This window comes from Eretmochelys imbricata, chromosome 22 (genome assembly GCF_965152235.1).
Source record: "Eretmochelys imbricata isolate rEreImb1 chromosome 22, rEreImb1.hap1, whole genome shotgun sequence".
Lineage (NCBI taxonomy): Eukaryota > Metazoa > Chordata > Testudines > Cheloniidae > Eretmochelys > Eretmochelys imbricata.
Genome location: NC_135593.1, coordinates 14,602,262 through 14,618,675, shown reverse-complemented (window position 1 = coordinate 14,618,675; position 16,414 = coordinate 14,602,262). Strand labels below are relative to the sequence as shown.

General features: G+C 59.1%; 1 protein-coding gene across 1 annotated transcript; it reads right to left on the bottom strand.

Moving 5' to 3' along the window:
* Positions 1 to 1,976: 1,976 nt before the first annotated feature.
* On the bottom strand, positions 1,977 to 12,322 carry MFRP (membrane frizzled-related protein). Its single transcript, XM_077839943.1, has 13 exons — positions 12,269 to 12,322; positions 11,084 to 11,204; positions 10,357 to 10,497; positions 9,757 to 9,891; positions 9,034 to 9,268; positions 7,238 to 7,368; positions 6,786 to 6,911; positions 6,071 to 6,147; positions 4,766 to 4,914; positions 4,011 to 4,141; positions 2,889 to 3,023; positions 2,447 to 2,574; positions 1,977 to 2,201 (listed from the first exon to the last, which is right to left on the bottom strand). Exons 1-13 carry the CDS (start codon positions 12,320 to 12,322, stop codon positions 1,977 to 1,979), a joined length of 1,788 nt encoding a protein of 595 aa, XP_077696069.1.
* Positions 12,323 to 16,414: the final 4,092 nt, after the last annotated feature.

The following is a 16,414-nucleotide window of genomic DNA, read 5'->3' as shown; positions in this document are numbered from 1 at the left end:
AGCCCAGCCCTGTTATGAGCCCTACCAAATTCCCGGCCATGAAAAATGCATCATGGACTGTGATATCTGGTCTTTTATGTGCTTTTACCCTGCACCATACAGATTTCAGGGCGGGAGACCAGCGTTTCTCAAATTGGGGGTCCTGACCCAAAAGGGAGTTGTGGGGTATTGTCACCTTACTTCTGCACTGCCCCCAGCGCTGGCCGGCCGGAGAGCGGCAGCTGTTGGGGGGAGCCCAGCTCTGAAGGCAGCGCCCGCCAGCGGCAGCATGTACCAGCCCAGGCCGCCCTGACTTCTGCGCTGCTGATGGCAGCGGCTCTGTCTTCAGCGCTGGGCTCTCAGCCACCAGCTGCCCCTCTCCGGCTGCCCAGCGCGAAGGCAGAGCCGCCGCCAGCAGCAGCGCAGAAGTAAGGGTAGCAGTCCCGCAACCCCCCCCACAATAACCTTGTGACCCCCCCCCCCCTTTTTGGGTCAGAGCCCTACAATTACAACACCCTGACATTTCAGATTTAAATAGCTGAAATCATGAAATTTACGATTTTTAAAATCCTATGACGGTGAAATTGACCAAAATGGACTGTGAATTTGGTGGAGCCCTGGCTATGAGCCCTGTCTGCTTCAGAGAGACAAGGGCTCCTGCTCTCACTCCCCAGCTCCTTGTCCAAGGACCCCTTAGGTCTCGGTTCCCAGTGACCCCTTCCAGTGATTCCGCCCAGCCCAGGCATATTCCAGTGCTTAGAGCAGGGGATTCATACATGGGCTTCCCCTGGGTTCTGCTCCTGGCCTTGCCCCTGACCTGCAGGCAAATAATTTCCCCTCTCAGTGCCTCAGTTTCCCCAGTGTTGACCTGGGGGTAATATTGACCTGCCCTCCCAGGAGAGTGTGAAGCCAAATTATTATTTGAAAGGTTGTAGTTGCAAAATGCTGCAGCTGTTTATTAGACACACAGAGTCGTGCCAAGGGCATTGGAGCCCACGCTGCTGTTCTGGCCAGCACCCCAGGCACTGCCAGCCAAGTCAAGTGGAACACAGTGCACTGGGCCTTGCCTTAGCCTACAGGTCTGCGTGGTGAGCTGATTAACTCTTTACCCTGTGTACAAGTGGCATTCGGGTAAGGTGGAAAGACAGCTGTCCGGTGCCAGAACTGGGCCAAGGAACTGAAGTGTGCCAATTGGTGCTATGTCTTAAGCTGCCGTGGCATTGGGGAAGCAGCCCTCCAGCCCCCTGCTGCCCAGATGAGATGTCAAGTTAGAGGCTCGGGCACTGGAAGGTTTGTAAAACGAAGCGTGATGCTGGGGTAGGTGCCATTTCTTAAGGTGTTTTTTGTCATTCATCTACCTAGGTACTTCTATGGCCCCCGCCATCACAACAGGGCCCCATGTAGCTATGCTTTTATCCTTACAACCCCCTGGTTGTTAGGGAAGTAGCATTGTCTCCATTTTACAGATGGGGAAACTGAGTCAAAGAAGGATTTGTTTTTTCTTTTCCCGCGGTCATGCAGGGGGTGTAGGACGGGGTGTATCGGAGGATGTGGTGGGTGAGAAGGCACGAGCTGGCGGACCCTTTGACCCCACTACAGGACTGGGGAGATGGGGCCAGACGTTGCCGAAGTGCTGTGGCTATGCAGTGTGGGGACCCCAGCAGCCAGTCACTCGCATTCTGGGCACTTAGGGCCAGCCCTGGTGGCTCCCACAGGGGACTGTTATGGGGGATACCATGGGGAGTTATGAGGCAGCAGGCTCCCAGTCTCAGGGTGGGTGGTTTCTTCTCCAGCACCTTTATTTGGGGCTCCTAGGCCCCACAGGCTCTCCCCATGTCCTCAGGTCCCTGAAGGGAAACGCGTTGGAAGGGGAGGGCATAGCTCAGAGAAGGGTTCGAGTCTCCACCCACCCCAAAGCCAGACAGGTCGCGTCTCTGGCCTGGCTGGGGCGGGAAGAGCCAGCCCCACCCTTCCACTCGCCGGGCCCCACCTCCCCCTCATGGCTTGAAGCACTCCACGGGGTCGTTGGAGTCAGGGAGGACATTGCAGTTGATGGGCCAGAGGATGCTGAGGAGGCTGAGGGCCTGCTGGCAGCGCTGCTCTGCCGTCAGGCACACGGAGCGGCAGGGCTGCAGGACGCCCCCGTCCAGCGTGCACTTGGGCACGAAGAGGCTGCAGATCAGCAGGCGCAGGTGCTGGTAGCAGGAGAGCCCCATCAGGGTCTGCAGGGAGAGAGGGAGGCAGTGAGCACCACAAGGCCTGGGGTACTGATGGGGGCGGCTTCCCCGTTTATGGGTGCATTACCCCCTGGGCACTCTACACTGCTGGCAGCTGATGTCCCCACCTTCCACCCAAAGCAAATTCTCCACCCAGCCTGCTTGCTTCCCACTGGGTTTCCCTTCCCGCCCAGCTGACACCCCCGGCCGGGCTTCACAGTCTCCCCCATGGCCCCCTGTGCTGGGCTCACCTTGTAGTCTCGGAGCATGGTGGCCGCTTCCTGCTGGTCTGGGATGGTCAGCCAGATGTTGGGGAAGGAGGTGGTGTTGTAGCTGAGACCCAAGCACACCTCCACTTGGATCTGCTGGCAGGAGGACTCTGCAGGGGAGAGGACAGGTGATACAGGTGGCAGCTCTGAGCTGGGGGGGTGCACTAGCTAGGACGTGCAAAAAACGTTTGCAGGGCCCATGGGCTCCAAAATCTGGATCCTAGCCCAGCAGGTGCCTCAGAGTTGGTGGTCACATTAGTGTGTAAGGACAGAGGTTCCCTGGGTGCAGAGCTGAGGCCTACCAAACTCATTCCACCTGTGACCTGAACCGGCTGAGGGAAACTGGAGGATAAAGTTCCCCCCACCCCATAAGCCAAGTGTTGGTCATTGTAGGAGCTTGGTTGGGCTAGGGGTTGTCACTCACCAAAGGAGGGGAGTGAGACACTAGTGCAGTTGAATTCATCGCTCCCATCCGGGCAGTCATGCCAGCCGTCACACACCGACTCCCGCGCCTGGCACTCCCCGTTTCTGCAGGAGAACTCCAAGGGGCTGCATGTTTCTTGGCGGATGAGAGAGAAAGATGTCGGAATGAGCGGGTACTCGTCTGAGTACAGCGATGGGGCCTACGTGCGATGGGCTGCAGTGTAACTATAGTCACCATGGTGACCCCGCGCTTGCAGATCCAACCGGACACACACGAGCAGTCAGCAACTGTAATTACAATGGGAAGCGGTGCCCAACTCCAGTGTAACTACAATGTAACCATGGTCACTGGATCACAGACCCAACTGGACAGCGCTATCATACCGTGACTAGAGCGAGTGTCCACGGGCCAGGATAGCTACAGTGGTATCAATTCGCCACTTCCCATACAGATGGGAACTCAGGCTCGCTGGGCCTCAGTTCCCATCTGCACAACAGCACTGCTTCACTGGGGTGTGCATGGACAAATGCACTGAGGGGGAGCAAAGGTCCCCTGGGAAATACCTTGGAAAGAGGAAGTGGGGGAAAGGCAGACCTGGAGGGTGGAGGAGTGGACTCTCCTGACAGTCACTGCTAAGATTTCTGGGCACTGCTGCTTTCTGTTTACCCCAGTGATTCCCCGGGGATGGAGCTAGGGAGGCGATCACATTGTTCTCCCTTCGTAACAGCAATCAGCTACTTACTGGGCAGCAACAGGGAAATGACAGGGTGTCAGGCTATTCCCTTGATAAACCCCCCAAGGCAGTTCCCCTCCTAGAAAAAAAACGACCCTGTGATCAGCCTGGCTGAGGAGGTCTCTGTCCCCTTCTCAGGGAGGTGTGGGGAGATGGGACGATCCCACAGCTAGGGAGGCAGACCAACGGCCGAGACCCATGCTGCTTTCACCACATGTGATGCCCAGCTCCGTGCCAGCAATGAACCCACAGCTGAGCAGCACCCTGGCAGAGTGTGCACCTGGGTCAGCTTGGCACCAGGACATGCCACTCAGAGATGGGCGATCCTGCCACCCAGCTGGAGGAAGACCGAGTAGCAGGGAGGGTGCGTTTCAGACCCAGGGACCTACTTTCCGTGGCGTTCCGGGCACGGTAGGTGGCAAAGAACCCGTCCTCCGCCACGCCCTCATCTGCCATGAACAGGACGGTCATGACGTGTCGTGAGGAGGTCAGGACGGGCGGCAACTGGGAGCCACAGAACCTGCCAGGAGAGGAAATGTGATGGGAACGAGGGGGCTGAGGAGCAGGGGAGAGAGACCAGGAGGGAGAGAGAGATGGAGAAAAAGAGGGGAGTGAGACAGAGAGGGAAAAGAAGAGAGGAGCAGAAATGGGGATGGGAATGGACGGTGTGTGGGAAGTTGTGACCGTGCCAAATGCCTCCAGAGACTTTTGTCCCCTCCCTGTGCAGCCCGTCTTCTTGCTGTGTGCAGAATATTGGCTAGTACCTTGGGAAGGCATTGATGCCTAGTGCATAAAGCACTGGACTGGCACTTGGGAGCCCTGGGTGCCCTTTCCCAGCTGTGCCACCGGCCTGCCTTGGGTAAGTCACTTCCCTGCTGTGCGAAACGGAGAGAGTAAAACCGACTTGCTTCGTACAGCACCTGGAGATGTATGGCTGACAGGCAGCTAAGGCTGGGTCTGGGAGGGCAGGACCTGGGTCTCTCCAGTGCTGGGGATGGGGGCATTCAGTCGGGTAGGAGAGAGGTTCCTCTTTCTCCCCAGGAGGTGGCTCTGCAAGGCAGCCCTGCTCAGGGAGTTCTGGCCCCCTCCCCTTCCCTCAATCTCCTGCCCCCAGGGCAGATCGCTGAGCTGCGGGCACCTGTACCTGCCCAGGAGGCTGAGGGCGTCCGTGCCTGCACTGTCGTGCACCTCCACAAAGTCAAAGGTGCAGTCCTCCTGCGACTCCAAGCTGAAGTTGTGGAACTGCAGATCGATCACATGGCCCACGGGCACGGCGATCTGCCAGAGACACAGCTGGAAGAGACCGATGCCAGTAAGCCTGTGCCAGACATCCCTGCCCGTGTCTGGATGGGGAACTGCCAGCTGGGCACAGACCGGGTGGGATGGCGTGGGAATTATTTCATGATATTTTGTATGAAGCGCGTGTGTGCCTCAGTTTCCCCTATGTGGTGTAGGGTTAAGTAGGTGGTGCGAAAAGCTTGTTTCCTCTTTGTAGAGATCCAGAGATCCGGGTGTGTCTGACGCCTTGCTGCCTGCTGCCCCAGGCCCATGGAGAGTCCCAGAAGACAACAGCCACTCCAACTGGATGGAGATTGGGCACCTAGCAACTAACGACCATGGATGCCAGCAGGGTGTGACGAGCAGGGGAACAAGGACAAAGGACCGAGGAGGGGCCGGGTGGGGTTGCTAAATGGGGGCTGCTGGAAATGGGGGAGACGTTCCTGGACTGGGATGAAAGAGGGGTCAGAGGGCTCTGGGCCGGACGCAGATGCTCTACGCTGTAACTTTCTGTTCCCTGTGCTAACCAAGGGCTGTCTACACTGTGTTCCAGACATGTAATAAACCCTGTTGCTGTTACAGTTCTGGCTGAGTCACTGCAGTTTAAGGAAGTTGGGGGCAGGGGGGTACATGGATCCCTTTGGGTGCACACAGCTCCTGCAGGCGGACTCGCTGCAGGGAGCTCACAGTGGGAAGCAGGGGTGGTGAAGGCTCCGAGGTTCAGTCCCCAGAGGCGGGGAAGGCAAGTGGCTCACCCTCGTGAAAGAGTGTGACCCTAAGGGGGCTGGTACACTGAAGGGCTCTTCCCAGGGACTGTTCCAGAGCCGCACGAGAGCACCGGACCTGATCCTTGACACTGGGCATTAAACCACTGCCCACCTCTGGATGGAGGAGCTGCCAGGGTGGCCCAGACTGGGGCATTTCTGGCTCTTCCTGGTGTTCTGGACACAGTGGGGGACCCTATCCCTCTGTGGCTTGAACAGCACAGGGCCAACCTGACCACTCCACCTCCCCTGCCCTCCATAGCCCTGGTTCTCCTTTCTGATGCCAACAGCTGCATGGCAGAGGTTGGCCCTTGTCCTCTTGTGCCAGCTGGGCCACATGACACACCTCCCCGTAGCCTCCACTGCTTAGCACTCTTGCTGCCCCCAGCCCCTGGCTCCCCCCTCACCTGCTGATGCGGGTACGGCTGGGGGTGGCTTGGGGTGGAGAACTGCCCCTCCAAGCTGGTCAGCGACCCACCGCATTCTGGAACAAGACAGACACCATGGGGTCGGATCTCTGCTCTTACCCAGCTGTGACTGGTGCACGCTGGTTATTCTGCCGCCAGCCCTGTGACCCATGGGCTCTCCCCATCCCACCCCTGGCCCGGCACCCCTGGTGCTGTCTGACTCAGTCCTGGCTTTCCAGGGCTCCCTGCACTCTGCAGCACCCGGGCAAGAACATTTCAGACTGTCCCTGCTGAGGGATTTGCTCTGGCCCCGCGTAGTCTGTTAGAGATCGCCCCACCCCACTCAGCCCACAACACATGGACTTTTCCTCTCATGGCTCTGACCAGGCCCCTCAGTCCTGACGCATGGCATCCCCTGTTTTTCCAGTCCTGGATCCCACCCACTTCTGCCAATGCCCCTCAACTGTTACATGCACCGTCCCCGTGCTGTCCCAGGCCTGGGCTCCCACACTTCACCAACGCCCTGTCAGGCTGTCCTGCCTGCCAGCCCTGCAATATCCCTTGGTCCGGGCCCCCAACACCCCATTGCAACTCCAGTCCAGGGCCCCACCCAGCGCTGCTGCTGCCCCTCATGCTGGCCCAGGCCTGCCCCCCACCGCCCCGGCCCAGCCCCTGTGTGGCCAAGCCCTGCCGGAGGCCGCCCGGCTGCCCGTGCCTTTGTGTCTCGAGCTGCAGTTGGCTTCGTCGCTCTTGTCCGTGCAGTCGTGGAAGCCGTCACAGACAAGGCCCAGGTGGAGGCAGAGCCCCTGGTCGCAGAAAAACTCGTCCCAGGCACAGCTCTCTAGGACAGACAGACAGATGGACGAGGAAGAGGGGTGGCTGCTGAAAGCAGGAGCCAGTGGCTGGGTGAGGGCCTAGGAACCTGGCAATGCCCCTTGGTCAGCAGCTCCCTGCCCAGGGCCAGTGCCCCATTGCCTGTGGGTTCACAGATCTGAAGGCCAGAAGGGACCACTCTGATCAGCTGTATAACAGAGCCTCCCCCTGCCCTTGGAAGCTGCCCACAGGTGTCCAGGGCTCGGGGTGGCCCTGCATCAGAGGGCCCCTGCTGCCCTGGGAGGGTGAAGCCCCAGGGGTTGGGGTGGTTGTGTGGTGGGGGGCCGCACTCACTGTCACTGGGCACGATGGCGCGGTAGTGGGCGGTAAACCCCAGGGCACCCACGCTGTTGTCCGAGACGAAGGTGACGCGCAGCCGGTTGGAGTTGGTGTTGATTGTCGGGGGCGCCACGTCCCCACAAAACCTGCAGAGAGCAACAAGTGTGTGCAACCGGTGCCCCCTGCCCCACAGACCCTGGCAAGTGGGGCAGGGAGCAGAGGCAGGCACCTGCCCATTAACCCCTTGAGCCCATATGGCTGGGATGGCCTGGATCCCGTGGTGGGGGGAGGCTGGATCTGCCAGGGTGCCCTCGGAGCAGCAGGGGAGCACAGGACAGCCCCGCTGGGCTCCCTCCACTCCATTCCTGCTGCGCTGCTCTGGGGGGAGAGACCCGCAGGCCCAGGGCAGGGGGCATTTTTGGGCTTATGGGCATGTCAGTGCTGGCTGGAGGCAGGAAGGGTGGACAAGCTTCTGTCTCACAGCTCTGCCAGTACCCCTCAATCCTGACCCAGAACCCCCTGCCATGCCAGCCCTGGGATGCCATGTCCTCCCGCTCCCCAGCTCTCCCAGTACCCCTCAAGCCTGACTCACAGCCCCCTGCCATACCACCCATGGGACACCCTGGCCTTCCCAGGCTCCCACCCACCTCTGCCAGTGCCCCTCAGTCCTGATCCACAGCCCCCTGCCATACCAGCCCTGGGACACCCTGTCCTGCCCCCCAGCTCTGCCAGTGCCCCTCAAGCCTGACCCAGAACCCCCTGCCATACATCCCTGGTCCCCCTGTCCCCCCACAGCTCTGCCAGTGCCCCTCAGTCCTGATCCACAGCCTCCTGCGCTGGGCTCCTGTGATGACAGGTACAAAGTCCGCACTGGATAAGAAGGGGTTAAGCTCTGGGCCTAGGTGGAGGCACCTGCAAAGCCTGCCCAGCTGGAGGCAAGGTATAAAAGGCAGGCAGCGGGACTAGAGCAGATTTCTGGGCTGGGGAAATGCTAGCAGTACAGCCCTGACCAAGATTGCGCAGCAGAGACTGGAGAGACCCAGTGAGCAGGTCAGAAGCTTTGTGGTTCTTTAACTTCCTCTGGGGAAAGGGGCTGTTGGTAGGAAGTGACCTGGGGGGTGGCTGCTTAGCACCCTAAGGTGCAGAACCTGGCTGCCCACCATTGGGCCCTGTATGGGAGCCTGGTGGAAAGGGTGGGCCTGGGCTCCTCTATGCACTCCAAAAGATGGGCCACCCAGGGGGCCTTCTCCTTGGGAGAAAATCCAACTGGAGGAGCCCCTGACTAGCCAAGAGCCTGTGTCCCCCAAGCTATGGGGAAAGCCCTGAAGCCTCTGGGTGCTGGAAGACTTCTCTGTGACTGGTGTCTCTTTGGGGACCCCCTGGAAGGGGAAGCCTGGATTGTGACCCAGCAGGGGAGCCACAGAAGAGGGGTTGCCTCCCCCAACCCCAAGACAGAATTGTAACTGACAAAGGGATGTCGGGGAGGGAGACCACTTGCTACAGCCCTGCTTGAGTGCCAGGCAGCCCTGGGGGTGAGTGCCCCTCTCCACCCCACCCCCTGCTTTACCAGCACACCTGCCCTGGACCTTCTGCAGGCCCAGCTAGGCTGGGGCCTGGCCTGAGCAGAGGGTGCTGCTTGCTCTGGCAGGTTGCCCACCCTGGCAGATGGGAATCCAGAGCACTGCCCCTCTGCAACTGAGAAACCCATGGCCCAAAAGCTGAGGATCTTGTGGCTGATGTGAGCCTGGATGGGTGGGGATATTGGAGGGGGGGGGTCTGTGATTCACCCAGCCTGGCAATGGGGTCCCTACCTGGATGTCCCTCCCCAAGGGGAGCTGCTGGCTGCTCCCAGCTCTTCGTACAGCTCCACCCTGTCGAAGAGGCACCATCTTGTGCCTTCCAGGCTGAGTGACTCGATCTTTAGCTGGATGGCCAGCCCGTCCTCCACCTGGATGCGCCAGACGCACAGGGTGTTGGGTGGGTAGGGGGCAGGGTACCTGGGGGAGCTGAGGGAGCCCTCGGGGCCCTTCAGGGTCCCCCCACAGGCTGCACAGGGACACAAGACACATTGGAGAGGGAAGGTTACAGTGGGTTGCGTTAAGAAGGGGTTCTTTCCCCATATCACCCCAGGATGGGGGGTGCTGTGGGGTGGATGGGGCTCACTCTCTGTGCCCCCAGCCCTGGAGGGGGGTGGATGGGGGGTCCCTTCTCTGTGTTCCCAGCCTGGGTGGGGAGCTATGGGGTGGGTGGGGCCCCTTTCTGTGCCCCTAGCCCTGGGGCTCAATGCTTACCCTAGTCAGGGATGGGGATCCCCTCTGCTCTTAGCTGCTCTCCCCACTGCTCCCCCTTACTGGGATTAACATGGGGCTAGTCAGGGAGGTGAGGAGGGGAGCTGTGAATGTGGCTCCCTGTGGTCTCCCCGGACAATGGGGTCTCGGTTTGGGGTCTGATGCCCTCCTGTGCTCAGCAGGGTTGGGGGTGGATCTCTGGGTCCCCTGGCCTGGGGCGAGGCTCTGCGAGGCCCCGGTACTCACAGGGCTCTGGTGTAGTAGCTGGGGGCGGCTCTCTCTGTGGCTCGGCGGTGCTTGCAGGCGCTGTGGTGGTGGCGTGGTGGTGGTGGGCAGATGCAGTCGCAGAGGAGGGTCCGGCTGAGTGTGAGGACTGCAGCTCTGCTTCCACAGGGAGAGCCAAGAGTGGGGGTCAGCCGCTGGAACCGGGGTCTCTGGGCAGGCAGCTGAGACTCTCTCCCAGGGATCAGACACTGCTGGGGGGGAGGCCTGGCCTGCAGCTGTCTCCCCTGCTTGGCACCCCAGATCGGGGCGGGGGGGGAGCAGGGGCTCGGAGCTAGGTGTTTGGGGGCTGGGGAGTCTCTTCCCTCCACCCCGAGCTCAGTGGATTTCAGGCTGTCAGTAATTCCGGCTGGAGGGTGGACCAGGTGGGGCCAGGGTCTTGATGGGGTAGCAGTAGCTAACCCTTACTCCATTCCCGCAGGTGTGCTCCCAGCCCCACTCACTGCCCTGACCCTGGGGGGGGCGGGGGTGTAAGACTGCAGCTGGGTTGTGCTGCTAGCATGCCGGGCCCCCCACACCTGCTGTCCATCCACATGCCCCAGCTGCCCCTGCCCTGGTACTCACGGGAGATGATGATCCCCAGCAGCAAGGCGAGTAGCAGCAAGAGCAATGCACTCATCAGTGCTACGCACAGCCAGGAGAACTTGCAGTCGGGCCCGTGCTTCCTGCCCGCCCTGCCCCAGAGCCGCTGGCCTGCGGGGGGAGCTGTGTGCACAGCGAGGGGTCACTGGTGAGCATGGCTGGGGGGGCCCCTCCTTCCCAGAGCCCTAGGGGAGAGGTCTGTGGGGCACCCAGCCCTGCCAGTGCTAAGGGCAGTGGGACAGGACCCCCAAGGCTGGAAGAACTGGGGAGGGGACCCTGTGGGGATACACCTGGCTCTGGGTACGAGCACAGGACCCCTCAAGCCATTCTTGGGATACCCAATATTCTGGCCCTGGCAGCCAGTGGGCGCTGTGTTGGGTGGGACCTGTGGGTCACTGCTCCCCCTCTGGTGCTTGTGGGTATACAAAGTGCAGCTGGAGGGCACTGGAATAAGCTGCTGTGGGGCACAGGACCAGCTCCTTGGGGTACACCGAGTACAGGGGGCCCGGCTTGAGGGCACTGGTGTGACCGTGGTGGCCCCCTGCCAGCCAGTACTGTGTGGTGCATGACTCCCTTAGGGAGGACCCTAGGGTCTGCTGGGCCCATCTCCCCCAGGCAGAGGGAGATCCCCTGCCTCTCCTCCCTGTTCCCCTCAGGGGCTGCCCACTCAGAAGGGCCCACTGGTGCGAGGGCCCCAGAGGGCTGGTACCGAGGCCATCCCAGGGGGATCCAGTGCTGCTCCCGTTCTCCCCCGCCATCTGGTGCGGAGTGGGGGGTGCGCAGCCAGCCCCCTCGCTCTCAGGCTCGAAGATGGGATTGCAAAACTCCGTCTGCAAGACACAGAGCAGGTGGTTAAGGGGCTGGTGTGGCTATGGTGGGGGTGGAGCGCATGGGACACAGTGCAGTGTGAGGCAGCAGGGAGGTGAACAGTGCTTTGTGGGGTGGGGAACATGGGGCATGCTGGGCTGTTCATTAATGGGAGTCAGGGCCTTGCTGGGGGGTGGGTGTGCGCAAGGGGGCCAGCCCTGGGTGCTGGGAACAGGTGCACAAGGCAGGGAGGGATCAGTGCTGGGGAGGAGAAGCAGGAGGTATGGTGGGAGTGGGAAGTGAGGTCCTCCCCACACAAGGCAGAGCAGGTTAAATTAGGTCAATTAACCTCATAGGCTGCCCCAGGAGGAGAACCAGGGCTCAGTAAAGCTGAGTGGAAGATGACCTTCAGGTGGGGTGGTCTAAAGGGAAGAAGCTGAGAGCAGAACGGGCTGCTGGGGAAGCAGTTGCTCCCTGGGGGAGGGAGTTTGGGCAGGAATGTGGGGTGCATAGGAAGGAATCCAAGGAGTGCTGGAGCCTGGGAGCAAGCAGACAGCGGCTGCTGGGCAAAGCATTCCAGGGCTGGAACCTGGGGTCGTGGGCAGGCCTGGTTCCCTTCCCTGCTGCTGAGAAAGTGGCCCAGGGCCCGGCTGTGGTGCAGAAGAACTGTCTGGAATGGCAGGTGGGACAGTGGATCCAGGAGGGGAGGACAGTACAGTGACCTGGCCAGGGCGTGGAGCCACAGAGGAAGCCACGTGAGCCCTGGAGAGCGAGGTGGGATGCAGCATGAGCAGCTGTCAGTTATGGGGAGCATCAGACCTGAAAGGAGCAAGGCCCCAAACAGATGCCCCAATGGTGAGTGAATCCCCTGACGGGGGGTCTGTACCAGGCATCGGGGGAGGGGGACTGCATGGTATTGAGGGTGAGCTGGGGGAAGCACATGGCACTGAGGGGTCAGGGCTTGGGAGGTGACTGCCTGGCCCCAGGGGCAGGAGGTGACACCAGCAGCAGGAGCTCTGGGCCAAGCGGGTTCAGGGCCAAGACCCCACACAGCTCCCTCCCCAGTGGCACCTGCTGCCGCCTGTACCTTACTCTGCTCCAGCCTGTCGGGGCACAGTGTGATTTCAGTGAAGTCCTTCATCGCTGGGGGTGATTCCTGGCAGATCTGGCTAGAATTGCTCCCCTGGTGCATTCCTCACCCTCCGGGTCTGGTGGGCCCTGGCCCCTTCCCATGGCCCCTCTGCCGTCGGCATGGCCGCTCCTGATCACTGCGACAGCACAAAGTGGCTCCTGAGAGGTGCGACTGGGGTTTGATCCTTCCCCCGGGACATCCACGTGGCTATTGCGGAGCACTCAGAGCTCTGGGTGAGCTCAGTCTGCCTGCTGTGGGGAATGTAAATGGCCAGGCTGGCTGCTTTGGCTGGTACCAAAGGTTGGAAGCCAAGGAATGGCTGTACTGGACTCCAGGGGGAGGGGGCTGGGAAAGCCACATGGCAGTGAAAGAATTTTAAAAGCATTAAAAAAAACAGCCCAAGCCCCAACCCCTCCTCCCACCTTAATCCAACTCAGCTGAGGATGCTGAGGTCAAGTCCCCTGGAATGGCAAACAGGAGTCTTAAAGGGACAGCACTGTTGAGCTGGCTTGGTTGGACTGGTGCTCCCCAGGAGCTGAGGACCCTAGTGGCTCAGGCAGCTAGATCTGGGATGCATGGAGGGGTCCCCCATCAAGTTGATGAGATGACCTGCCCTGCTTCCCCTGGGCTATGTGGTGCTGTGGGTAGGTAAGCGGCTGTTGTGCTCCACCCCAGAAGTGGCTACATTGTGGCGTTGGCGGTGGTGGAAAGCACCCCTGTATTCACACCCTACATGCCACTGCACAAAATAGGCCTTGTGAGGGATCATTTGAAAACTAATAACTTGCTGGTTGATAACTTAATGTAAAGTTATGAAATCCCCTGTACAATGGCACATGTTCAAAATGCCACAGCCCTGCCCAGGCAAAGGTATTAGACTCGTCTGGTCTGGCCCAAAGAAGGCAATGTGTTTACTTGTGTGCAAATTGAGGGAAGCAGCGTCCTCAAAACTGCAGGGGGAGGAGATAGCGGAACTACAAGTTCTGTTCCCTGCCAACAAGAAGGGAAAGGTGCATGAAGCCTCTTTGCCCACCAGACTCCATGTTGCCTTCCTCACAGCTTGCATAAACTTTGGTTTGAGGGGTAACCTTCAGTAGGACCCACTCCTAAGGTTCCCTGGACTATAAAGGGGTAGAGAACCCCAAGTAATCTCTTTTGCCTAAGACCACCAGGGCCCCTGCACCTTTGGGCCTCTGGGAGAGAGCCTGACCCAGGAAAGGGACAGTCCCCATCTTGTTGGAAGGCTGCGGGTGAGACCATCTCAAACCAAGCTTTGAACCAAAACTTGTTAGATTGTTAGACTTTTAGATGCATGTTCACTCTTCTTTGCTTGTAGCTAGTTTCACCTCTTCTACTTGAATTCACTTAATCCTACCTTTGTTTTGTTTTTGATACTAATCTAAAACAATCCAGTGCTGTGTGTAAACCAAACTGTTTGTTAACTCAAGTTAAAGCAACAAACTGAATGTTGACTCTTTACAGGAGCAACAAACATGAAGATCTGAACTGTTCAGGAGAAGGCAGGTCAGTGCAGAACACACATCTTTGGGGAAAGCTGGGACTGGGAGTGTGCTGGGGTCACCCCGAGAGGAGTAACCAAGGCTGCTGAAAGCCAGTCTTGCTGGACTAGGCTGCAGCTCTACATGGACGCTTGTGGTGTGACTAGGGGTCTGGTTGTGAGCGGTGCAGGGTGGGAGTTACAGCAGCAAAGCTGTGAGGCACCCAGGGTTACAGGGCATGTGATGACCCAACCCCTCACTGGTCTGGACTGCACCCCAGAGTGGGACAGTAAGGTATGCTGATGTAGTACATTCCTGAGGAGCATCTCCGAGCCCCTGGCTTACATTGCTCTATGAAGCCTTAGCCATCCTTGAGGCGCACAGAGCAGTGTCTATGGAGTTTTCTGTAACTGTATGTTGCCAATGTGTGCCTCAGTTTCCCCTTTATTTTTCATGGTTACTGGAGTTGGGAGGGAGACAGTCTCTCAGGGCAGGCTAAGAGACATAAGCATGCATGATGCCTAGCTGTCTGAACCTGAATGGGTCTGTAAAGGACTGGTGGAGGCTGACACCCTATCGATGGAGAATGAGAGGACAATGGCAAACCCTGTCACCAGGACATGGACACCTGGCAACCAATGCCCCAGAGGGAGATGGATTTCCCCACCTCTCTGCAGGGAAGCTGGGCAGAATCCCCCAGCTCAAGAACCAAGGATTGGGAAGGTGTAAAGGGGGGGAATAAAAGTTGTCATCTGGAGGGCAGCTAAGTGCTCACCAGGGATCTGAGGAAGGAGATGATGGTGCTTGGAAAGGGGGGTACGCTACAGTTTGGCTGGGCTCTGGGCTAACCTGAAGGACCTTGAAGACTCTGGGCTAACCTAAGGACTTGCTGTGTTCCCGTTGACAAATAAACTTACTGTTTTGACCATGCTACTTGAGTCATTGCAAAGGCTGGGTGAGGTACATTAGAGGGTGAGGGGGGTCTCCAAGTCTCTCCAGGAGCATTTCTCAGTTGGCCTTGCTGAATAGAGTGCTTGCTGTGAAGGAGGAGTGCTGGTGCCCCAGAGATTCAGTCAAAGGAGGGGGTGAGGCTGCATAGCCTATTCTCTGCAGGAAAACTGAGACCCCTTGGGGGTCTGTCCCCCCCAAAGGGGTTCCAGCTAGAGACTGTTCCAAAGCTGGGGGTGGAGCACAGATCCTGTGGAGCTATCAGTAGGTCAGTGCTATTACCCCTGCATTGCAGGGGGGAAACTGAGGCATACATAGAAAATATTAGGCCCTGAAAAAACCTAGATAGGTTCCCCTCAAGGTGCTGCAGTTAGGAGCTAATGTCCCCTTTTGAAAAGTGCCTTTGGAGCCATTGGCTTTCAAGGAGTGTTCTGCTCCTAAGTCACTTGCATGCTTTTGAAAATGATTCTCCTAGTGGCCATCACTGGGGCATCTGTGCACCTGCTTTGCCCAAGGTAATGCAGCCAGTTGGTGGCCCAGCCAGGAGTAGAACCCAGCAGTCCCAACCCTAGCCCTCTCCTTGGTTGCACTGGTGTTAGTGGGTGGGAATTCAAGTCTGCCTCTTCTTTTATGCTTGTCTGATGGGTGCTGCCTGGAACCAAGCTTCAGGGTCAGACATCTTATGAGAGTGTGCCTGGGGTAGGGAGATGGAGCTGGGGCCTTCTCCCATGGTCTTGAGTCCCTCCCAAGACATGATCCTGGCCCTCAAGCTGCTTTTGCTCCCCTGGACAGAGGCCGCTTAGGGGCTTATGTGTGGAGTATTCATGAGATCTCCAGTGGTGGCCTGGAGGCAGCAGGGCTGTCACTGTCCCAGGGGGTCTCAGGTCCTGCACTTCCAGTGGGCTTGTTAGGGGGTGAATGTGTCTGGGGGAGGAGCCTGGTTCTCCACCCCACAGCAGCTGGTGAGCATTCCCTTGCTCCCTCCAGGGCATTACTGATGCCACCAGTGCCCCATGGGCCTGCAGGGAGGGGGGCTGGAGCTGGATGTGGAGTGAGCGAATTCCCCTGGCTGTGTTTACCGTTGGCTGGGCTGGGTGCAGCGTTTCCCTAGTGCCTGGCGCCAAGGCCCAGCCAGTCACATTCCTGCAGCCCCTCAAGGCGAAGCTGTTTCTCTGTTACTAAGCAGTGGAGAAAGGGCTCATTGTGCAGGAGCTTTGGGGAGAGCTGAGCTGCAGGGGGAGAGCCCAGTACTTAGGGCTCCCAAGACTGGGGCATGTTAATGGGTGGCGCGGGGGAGGGTTTACAGCAAAAGGCTTTGCTCTGGGTCTGGATCTCTGCTTCTCTAGCCAGCCCTGGGTCCCTTTTGCAGTCATAGTTCTCATTCTGTTTCATACTGCACAAGCCAGGCTCCGTGGGGCTGCAGGAGAAACTTGCTGCCTGCCTCAGGCCCAGGTTAAATGGTGGTCCCAGCTTGCTTTAGGCTCTGCTATCTTGCTCTGGGGGGCAATGGGAATCTCATAAGCCCTCTGGGCAGCCAAGAGCTGTGCCCTGGCACAGAGCACGGCTCTATCTAGCCCACTGCCACCAGTGAGTAGCCAGTGCAGGAGAAACCCCCTAGCTGGCTGGGCGAAGCTGGCCCGGGGGCGGGTTTCCA

What these genes read in the sequence shown, in the direction of transcription:
- MFRP (XM_077839943.1), bottom strand. Translation starts at nt 12,322, where the DNA reads ATGAAGGACTTCACTGAAATCACACTGTGCCCCGACAGGCTGGAGCAG. An exon ending in ATCCCCCTGGGATGGCCTCG is followed by an intron (nt 10,498 to 11,083) that starts GTACCAGCCCTC and finishes CTGTGCACACAG; the next exon opens with CTCCCCCCGCAGGCCAGCGG. An exon ending in CCTTGGGGAGGGACATCCAG is followed by an intron (nt 7,369 to 9,033) that starts GTAGGGACCCCA and finishes TGCTCTCTGCAG; the next exon opens with GTTTTGTGGGGACGTGGCGC.